This window comes from Punica granatum, chromosome 4 (assembly GCF_007655135.1).
Source record: "Punica granatum isolate Tunisia-2019 chromosome 4, ASM765513v2, whole genome shotgun sequence".
NCBI lineage: Eukaryota > Viridiplantae > Streptophyta > Magnoliopsida > Myrtales > Lythraceae > Punica > Punica granatum.
Genome location: NC_045130.1, coordinates 31,364,634 through 31,374,392, shown reverse-complemented (window position 1 = coordinate 31,374,392; position 9,759 = coordinate 31,364,634). Strand labels below are relative to the sequence as shown.

At 38.0% G+C, this 9,759-nt stretch overlaps 1 protein-coding gene across 1 annotated transcript; it reads left to right on the top strand.

Moving 5' to 3' along the window:
- The first annotated feature begins 2,343 nt into the window (after positions 1 to 2,343).
- On the top strand, positions 2,344 to 5,277 carry LOC116202956 (WUSCHEL-related homeobox 9). Its single transcript, XM_031534593.1, has 4 exons — positions 2,344 to 2,574; positions 2,911 to 3,678; positions 4,196 to 4,449; positions 4,981 to 5,277. Exons 1-4 carry the CDS (start codon positions 2,457 to 2,459, stop codon positions 4,984 to 4,986), a joined length of 1,146 nt encoding a protein of 381 aa, XP_031390453.1. The 5' UTR covers positions 2,344 to 2,456; the 3' UTR covers positions 4,987 to 5,277.
- The last annotated feature ends 4,482 nt before the right edge of the window (positions 5,278 to 9,759 follow it).

Sequence of the window (9,759 nt, the reverse complement as noted above, 5' to 3'; positions counted from 1 at the left end):
CAACAACACAATCATTACTTTTTTATCTTCTTTTTAAAATTTTATCATATACTTTTTTCAAGTATTTTTGTCTTCATCTTCTCAAATCAAATTAAATCAAACTTAACTTCGTTACCAAACGCTATATTAGAATCTCAAATTGCCAACTAAACCAGTCCATAGAGAAAGTATTGTGATGCATACATAGGTCCACGAAAATTTATGATTTATCTCTTTAAAAGTTTTAGTAAAGAGGAGAAAGCTTTTGAACCCTTTGTACATTACTGTCAAATGAGCCATCAGTCCCAGAGATTTAGGGCTCTGGAAAGGAACTTAATTAAAGGGGCGATCAGTCTATTCTTATTCGATGTGGCGGTGTGACACAATATAAAAGAACGATGCATTTCAATAGAATTTTGTATTAATTTTCTAATGTGTTTCTTGATTGATATGATATGAACATGCCAAATTAATGCTCCCAAAACCATAATCAACTCAAATACAAACCCTTGAACATATACATATGCACCCGAAATTGACTAACCTCATAATGTAACATAATAGTTGCAGAGATATATATATATCTACTATGTTCAAGGAACGAAAATATCACTGGACTTGAACTAGATCAAATTACGCGAAGTAAAAAAAACTTAATGGAGCTAGGGCATGCATGACTTCTTCAACACAAAATTGAGGTATAATTAAGGCCTTTGAATAGAAACGGATGGAAGAGGGGCTAGAGTATCAAAAAGATCAGCATCGAGGCATTTAACAAGAGAAATATCAGCTAGACTCCTCGAGTCAATCCAAGTCAATCCCAATGCCCTTTACACTTCTATTACTATGCCCGAAGAATGACCTACACACACACTCTCTCACACACACATACACATACACATTGCAATTACTCTCCACCACTCCCCTTTCCACCGCTTTCCAATCAAAATACAAAAATAAAAGAGCCTTTCAATATTCCGCCCCTCTCTTGACTTTCAAAGACACCTCCCCTATTTATTTCCTCAACCAACCTCTTATTTCCCATTAGAATAATCGCCCCTCCCCCAAATTTAATAACCCCATGCCAATCTAAATTTTTATTCATTTTGTTAGAGGGAAAAAAAGAACTTAGTAGTTTCAATTTGCTGGTTGACAAATTTAACAATTATTGTCCATAAACTTTTTATTACAAAATTTGTACATGAAATTGCATTTTCGTTTCATTAATCTATGGCACGTTGCGACCTGCACCGGCAAGTGAAAATGATATACCGACATCCGAGCATGATTTGTCTTAGCCAATAGATCAAGAATACCTTGTGCTCTAAAAAAATATCTAAAAAAATATTTCCATCAATGCTATGCAATGTGAAAGAAAATTTAAAATAGTGGAGGTGGTAATTTTAAACTCCGAAAATCTAGAGGATCTTTAACACCATAATTAAAATTCGAAAGAAATTTTTCGGGTGGAATTTTCGAAAGAAATTTTATTGTTAATTAATCCATCTAAATTATGTCGACGACACAACGAATAGCATTAGTTCTTATAAAACATTTTTTTTGAGTGAAAATGAAAATTCTAGGGCTAATGAAGTTCTCCGATGAGAATACAAGGGTATTTTCAATCAATTGACTGATATTGATTCCCTTTCAGGCTGACCCCTAGCTACGAGTCCTGTGAGACGATTGAAATTTTTTCCTTGAATATTTTATTGAATCTTTTTACTTATATACGAAGATATGAAGATGAAGATATATTAAGTAAACAACCGGACAAAAGAACTGATGAGGAACTCACACGCACACTCTCTCCCTCTGCATTTATTGACGTCCTCTCCCTCTTCCCCTGTCACTCTCTGAGTCTGATGAAGATTCTAATTTAAGCCCTAACAAGTAGGGTTTCCCTCCCATGTTTACTGAGCTCCCACCACCTCTTCATCATCAGTTCTTCATCTCATCCTCCTCCTCTGTAAGCCCTCCTTCCTGTACTTTGAGTAGGGCTCAAGTTTTTCAGTTTCTATGCAAAATCTGATAAAGAGAGGTATGGGTTTCTGCTTATAATTGTTGTGTACTCTCACTCCATCTCTCGACGTTCTTTTTGCTTTTCATTTATTTATGTTTCCCTTATTGTTCATCCTTTCACAGGGGATTCTTGTTCTAGGTTTTGTCTATTTTATAAATAATTTTTTCTTTTTCTTTTTTTCAATTTTGAGAGATATACATATATATATATATATGATTTAATTAATGTCTTTTTGGGAGGTGAGAAGGATTTATATTTTACTTATTTCTTAATTTAATGTGAATAATAAAATAAAATATTGTTGCAGGGTTGCAAGGTGGCTATAAGAAGAGATGATGTGTTTTGCTTGAAATTTCAGCAACAAACTGAAGAGCATCTCTCTCTCTCTCTCTCTCTCTCTCTGCTTGATCAATTACTCAAAGTCTTTTCCTCATCATCATCACCAACTCAACTCATGGCTTCATCAAATAGACACTGGCCTAGTATGTTCAAGTCCAAGCCCCATCAATGGCAACACGAGGTGAACTCGTCTCTCATGTCGTCTGGATGTCACCGGAGCCAATATTCATCGGGTAATTATTTGAATTGCATATGAATCATTTGCAAGATCATACAACTCTCACATAATTGAATCTGACCGCTAGCTGTACTTCATACCATTACAAAAGACCATCATCGGAACATTTCATTGTTTATACTTATCGTCATGCTGTTCGTTTAGGTACCAAACCCTAGCCCATATCCTTGTGTATGCCCTCTCGCAACCATTGAATTTGAATTTGATATTGAAAGTAACATAATTGTTCTTCTTTGATTTTCTTTTTATAATATATCCATTCTCTAGGTATTCTTGTTCGAGCTATAAATTGTTAAAAGCAAACATTTGTTTTGATTTTCAATAACTTCAGGATGCGAAGAGCGCACACCGGAGCCAAAGCCAAGATGGAACCCGAAACCTGAGCAAATTCGTATCCTCGAGGCGATCTTCGACTCTGGGATGGTTAACCCTCCAAGGGACGAGATACGGAAAATTAGGGCTCAGTTGCAGGAATATGGACAAGTCGGGGACGCCAATGTCTTCTACTGGTTCCAGAACCGGAAATCGAGGAGCAAACACAAGCTCCGCCACCTCCAGAACTCAAACAAGCAGCAGAATCGCCAGTCAGCGGCGGCTGCAGCAGCCTCAGCTTCACCCACATCGTCTGCCACCAACGCCTCGGCGGCCCCTACCTCTTCCTCCTCCTCCTCGGATAACAAGTCCTCCCCCAAAGACAATGGTGCCGGTGCCCCAAACAAATCATCCGCAAGCACAATCTTCTCTCTGGGCCCGTCCAGCATGATCGATGCATCAAACAATTCCCCGAGCTACTCCTCGAGCCAACAAGCCCCATATTTCCCAACCCAAGAGGAGATCCTCACGGAACCATTCCTCTTCCCCTCTAGCCATGGGTTCCAATTGTCCGAGCCACAGGTTCCATTCCATGGGCAGCCCATGGTGGGGCACTATGGGAGTCTCTTGCTGAGTGAGATAGTGGCTCATGGAGGAGCTTCAAAGAAAGTGAAGATGAATCCTAACGCTAATGCCACTTCAAGTGCTCATACCGCCGTCCCATCCACGGCTACTGCAAATGCAACCGTTACTGTCCCATTCCTGTCTTCCTTGGACCAAGTCCACGGTGAGAACGTATATGAATCATAGCTCTTAAACTTCCAACCCTAACTATGGATATGCTAATTTGAGAAGAGAAGATAGACCCTTGAGAGTAGGGCAAAAGTTGGTAGGGGAATAAATGTTTGTTCGTTTAATTTGTTTAGACAAATTTGGAGTAGCAAAACATTATCCCTGCTCTCAATTATTTCATTAGCGGGTCAGACTATTGATTTGATGTGTGTTTGGCGGGGCAAATGGGGAAGAATAGGATCTTTCCTACGTCAAATTTGGCAAGAAAGGAGGAAAAAAAGACGAAAATTAACAAAGAAAAAGAATCAAATAGTCATTTCAGATCCGGAATTTGCTGCCCCTTGTCATGAGAACGTGTGCATGGGCTTTGGTGCTATTGCTTATTCAGTCACTCTATAGCTTTGACTGCTGCTTTTTGTTTACATGTAATGAGGATATTGATGATGATGCGCAAAAATGTTTCCCTCCTATTTTTCTTCTTTTTGCACCTTCCTTATTAATGTTGCACGCAGGAGCTGGGGTGCAATTGACTGGGGAACCGAGGCCGGCAGGGGACTCTCCAGTGACTGCTGGCAGTGGGGGTGGGGTGCCAAAGTTGACCGTGTTCATCAATGATGTGCCATTCGAGTTGCCGGCAGAGCCCTTCAGTGTTCAAGCAGCTTTTGGGGACGATGCGGTGCTGATCAATGCTGCCGGTCAGCCCATCCTCACGGATGAATGGGGCCTCACTCTTCAGCCACTCCAGCATGGTGCCTTCTATTATCTGGTATGTAATTGTCCTCTTAAAAATCAAATAAGGACTATAAACGGTTGCGCCATCTCAAACGAGACATACATATAAATGTAAACTAGGTTGACATAATATATGTATTGAGACTTTCTTGAACCTGTAGACTGATGTCAAAGTAGATTGTATACATCCCGTTTGATAACCTGATCATTAAAAATCTCAACGTCTCTCAGGATAAATTCAAGAAAGAAACTATTAAACAAGACAAAATAATTCGATAAATGGTAAGGCGTTGGTTCATCTAGTAAATATATTTTTGTCAAAACAGCTTGACATTGTAACTGGTGAGCCAACCAACTACCCCAGCGTCTAAACTTCATGAGTCCCTTCTTAACTCAAGCTAGTTAAAGTTAGTAATAGACATTCTTCTTGTGTATGAAACGGTGAGAAGTCTTTTTTTTTTTTTGGTAGCTCCTTGTTCATTGGGATAAGTAGACACTCTCTTTTTTTCAGTAAATTCATTGATTACCAAGTGGTTCTTTGACAATTTATCTTCTTGTTTTGCAGATATGAAGTTTAGCTAAGCTACGAATGCGTGGTTACTGTGCTATCAATGTCATTTGCTCTATCTCTCTGTCTCTCTCTATCTCTATCTGTGTCTGTCTGTCTGTCTGTCTGTCTGTCTCTCTCTCTCTCTCTCTCTCTCTCTCTCATAGTTATAGGTTTAAAATTTAGGCCATGCTTCCGATCGATATGTAAACAGCATTTGGTTGAACGGTTCTGTTCGATTGAGGATTTACCAAGCAATCTAATGAGTAATGTGCTTTCTGCAATGCACGATTGGTGGAGAGAGTATTACATATATATTAAGATTATTATATACGAATATCTATCTATAAATGTATCCTCTGTTCAAGTTTGTGTTTACTTGTTTGTATTATATTTTTCTTTTGGGTGCTAGGATCAAGCTTTAAATGAATGGGATGCCCATAAGCGACGTTACAATACTGGACATTGGGGTTATTGGTCTAAATGCAAAATGCATTATTGATCTAATACGCCTGTAATTAATGACTTTTGTAATGTAGATTAAGGGCTAGATAAAATTAGTCTTTACATATATTGAAAGTGATAATTAAAAATGTAGACTTTCAATGTCTAAAAGAATTACAGATAGCTAATAAATATAATCAACGCAGATAGAATTAGTTCACGAACTTAACTGTTAATTAGCGCTTGATCATCCATCGTAGATAATCAAGGCTGGGGCCTACGATATAACGGAGATAAGGGGCCCCTTGAGCGGATATATATATATGGTTCAATATATAGACTATAACATTTTTCAATATAGTATAGATGTACGTACGTGCAGGTTAATATAATTATATTTGATTATGCATAAAAAGATATGAACTAGTGCCTCAAGTCGGTCGGTCGGTCTCATCTCATGTCATGGGAGTAGAGACAAAGTTCCAAAGTTGAAATTGGAGGGGAAGTGGGGGAAGGATGCAGAGACAATTATAAAAGAAGTGGTTTTTGAGTAATATACGTGAATCCTTTAAGCGATTCAGCGTTTATTTTCTTTAAAATTTCGGGTTCGAATTTTATAAATTGAGAAAATCTATAATCGGGAGAGTTTTACTCATTAGTAAGCCGAGAATCCATTGAATTTTTAGATATCACGGTGCATAAAAAAAAAAAAAAAGTTGTTGACTATAGTCAAACTGGATGATCAGTACGTATTCCACAGGCAGAGATGAGGATAAATTACGTGCACAATCGTGAGAACAGTAGACTTATGATTGTAAATCTCACTTTTTTGGGAGATTTGATTGAGTGAGTGATTGGGATATAACAATGGCTCAGCACTCAGCCCCTTCACTTCACTGCAAACAAAAATTTATATTCCTTCCCCGCTTTTTCTTTTGCATGAACCATCACGTATCTATCACTCCATCCCACCACGCACCCTCTCCTTCATCAATCATTACTCTCCACGACCACGACTTTGCATACGTATTATTTTCATCTACACATATATAAATATATCTGGTCCTGATAATTCGGTATTTATTTTCCTCAAATGAAGTCTTGAATTTAAATATTATGAATATAGAAAATTCACGATTGGAAAAATTTTACTTCAATGAGCTGAACAGTTTATCAAACCAGAATTAATTAAAGCCTATTGAATTTTCGGATGCATGCCAAAATATATGTATATATATATATATATATATATATATGTTCTTTCTTGTGAAAAAAATTAAGTCCTAGACTAGTATTTCAGACCAATTGATGAAGTTACGGCAAATCTGGCGCAGAATTATGTTGAAATTCTTAGGGGCATTTCACAATGTGGTTCATTAGTATACAAAATCGGGCAACTGCAGAAGTTTGTCTTAGGAAATGCATATACTCGGAGTATCTCCCCGGTCGAGGGGATCTGTAGTTGTTCATGTTTTTCTGTAGTTGTTCATGTTAGGCAACTCTTTTTTTTTTTTATTATTACATTAGACAACTGATTTTGATCAAAATAATTTTTTTCGGTTACGAGAAAGGTCCATACGTGTAGTTTTACCTGAATATCAAACATGAGACGTCATTTTGATCGCTAGGCGAGAAATACGACACTGCGCTAACACTCTTTATTGATCCCAATAATATAAACCGGTGGAAATAAGTACACGTTGTGTGTGTGTGTGTATATATATATATAGGGTAATTACAAGTTATGTGTATATTGACTTTGGGAAAAAGTCGTCTATTGTGGCTGAGCTCTAGGGTGTTAAAGAGTGGTCTTTGATTTGGCAAATGTCAAGTTTTCTATTTTGCTTAATGCACCTTTTTTGGATCCAAGCTTCTCCATGGCCAACTTTGGGTTAGTTTCGAGTATTGTTAGATTTATTTAGAATATTAAGAATATCTGAAAAATTGACCCGTTTATCATAATAGTTGCACTATAGGTCGGAATGAAAAGATTTTTGTATATTGATAATATATTAGATTCCGAAATACGAAGGTAATATGATTTAGTAATATTTAGTATGTAAAGCAAATTAATGAAGAACGATGCAATTTTATAGTTATTGGCTTGTTTGATAATCATAATATTTGTTAAAAAAGAATAACATGTTGCATCACAAAGTGGGAGTTTAGTCTTACCCTAATTAACAGGCAATATATTACAAATTAATATGTTATCCATTACGAATTACAATCATTTTAAAATACGATTTACGGTCATACGTATTACGTATTACGTATGATTTCAGTAGTGATATGGAAAAGCAAGGACATATAGGGATTGTGGCAATTTTTTCACATTCCCATGGTTGGTCCTTTTCGGTATTTTAAGAAAACCACCTCTTGAACGGATTCACAATACTTGCCCCCGTTGCTTTCTTTTGTTTTTGTTTTTTTGTTTTAATGTATATGAGTATTTTGCTGGCATTCATTTTGCAGCCAAATGAGAGACAACTTAGAAAATTAGGGGATTTAGCTTAGTGGTTAAGGAGGAGTTATATATCCATTCGATTCTAGGTTCGAAATTTTTTAAAGTTACCAGAGCACATTTAGCGTAATTATTCGCTCCGTGTGCGGAAATTCAGAAACCTCGGGAATTAGTCGGGGTGAAGTCTAGACATCCTTGGATTAGGAAAAAGAAAAAGGAGAGAAAACCTAGAAAAAGCTCGATGAATCCCGGGATTTTAAAAAGAAATCAACGAACCAAACCACCCCTTATCTCATTCTTTTGGTTGATATAGAATATGCTTACATTGTTTAATGGAAGTTCTACAGGTCACTTTCAGTAATCATATGAAAATCCTGGATCAAAGTGATTCAATGAACGGCACAAATTGTAAGCCGGTCGTGCATATCGGATCTTAAAGTGAAGAAAAAGAACTTCAGTAATTCAAAATGCATGAACACTAGGGAATCAATAAGGGAGGAAAAATTCGCTCCCCCAAGTTTAGCTAGTCAGGGATATGCTAATCTATCAAGTAGACAAGTGGGGTGCTGACTACAGTAGCAGAGGACATTGAGTTAACTCAAGGACGACTGTCATCGAGTAAAAAAGCATGACTAGATTGTTGACTTGATGAAGCGTCGAGTAGCTACGTGATGCCGACTGCCCCGAAAAGAGAGTACCTGCGTGCCTATACTCGCACGTTTAAGTGCACGAATTTGCTAGTCTAACAGTCTTGTATGTGCAAGCTGCACTTTCTTGCGTCTGTCGCGTTCTCTTCTCGCTTGGTTTCTGGCTTGAAGTTGAACTCGGAGGAACAACCTAGACATTCAATCTGAGCTCGATTATCTCGGTGGTTCTAGGAAGTCGCGATGCCATTCAAGTTCAACCAAATCAATCAACTGTTTTCGCCTTCACGAAGCTGGGCTTTATCAGAACATTTGATCATATATTGCATTGCAATCCCTCGCATTGTAATTTTTTTCGGCTTCAACTTGGAATCACCGTTCGTACTCGACAGACTCCAGTCCATCATCACTTCCAAACCTTAGGCTTAGACAGGCAGTGACATATGAGTGGAAGAGAGCCAAGCCAAAAGTATAATAACAAGAACAAGAAGAACAGAAAACTAACACAGGGAGAAGACACGGACACAGAGGCAGAGACAGAGATAGACAAGGCCCATAATGAGTTATGGGGTCTGAATAGGAAGGACTGAGGTGGACAGGTGATGTTTGGTCGACTCCGATAACTGTGTTTGACAATGAAATGAAAATGAAACGAAACCAGACAAAAGAAGCTTGTAGCATGACTTGAATTACGGTAATTCCGCGTGGAGTCATGTGATGCACATGACACCGTATCATGTTAGAATTTTTTAGAAGATAAAGTAATTTTGATCAGAGGCGGTTTACCGACTTGGCATCCGCTGATTGGTTAAACGCCCAAACAGGGCCTTCCCCTCATGAGGGGTATTACGTGCAAACAGTGTTTTTGGAGGACAGTGATGATCTCTTCTAAGGCAAAATCTGATTTTGTCTCTAACTGCAGATTATGTTATATGAACCTTCCCTCTCTCAAGGCCATGTGAGAAAACAGATAACCATTCAGTATCCAGCAGAGTCTTCTCCCGGAACGCCTTTTGCAGCCCGAACCATCAATCTTCTTGGCAAATTAAGCCATCTTATAGCCAATTCATCGAACGATCTTCGAAAGTTTGCCTTCGCCTTCCTTCTGCCTCCAGAACAAAAGGAAGGTCAAGATCTCTGTTTGTTAGCTATTATAACAATATCCCATGCAAGCAAGAGCATGGCTTAGCGTAGTTTGCAAGTAATCTCATTTCGGACTTAAAGAACCGTAAAGGCGAAGGAATG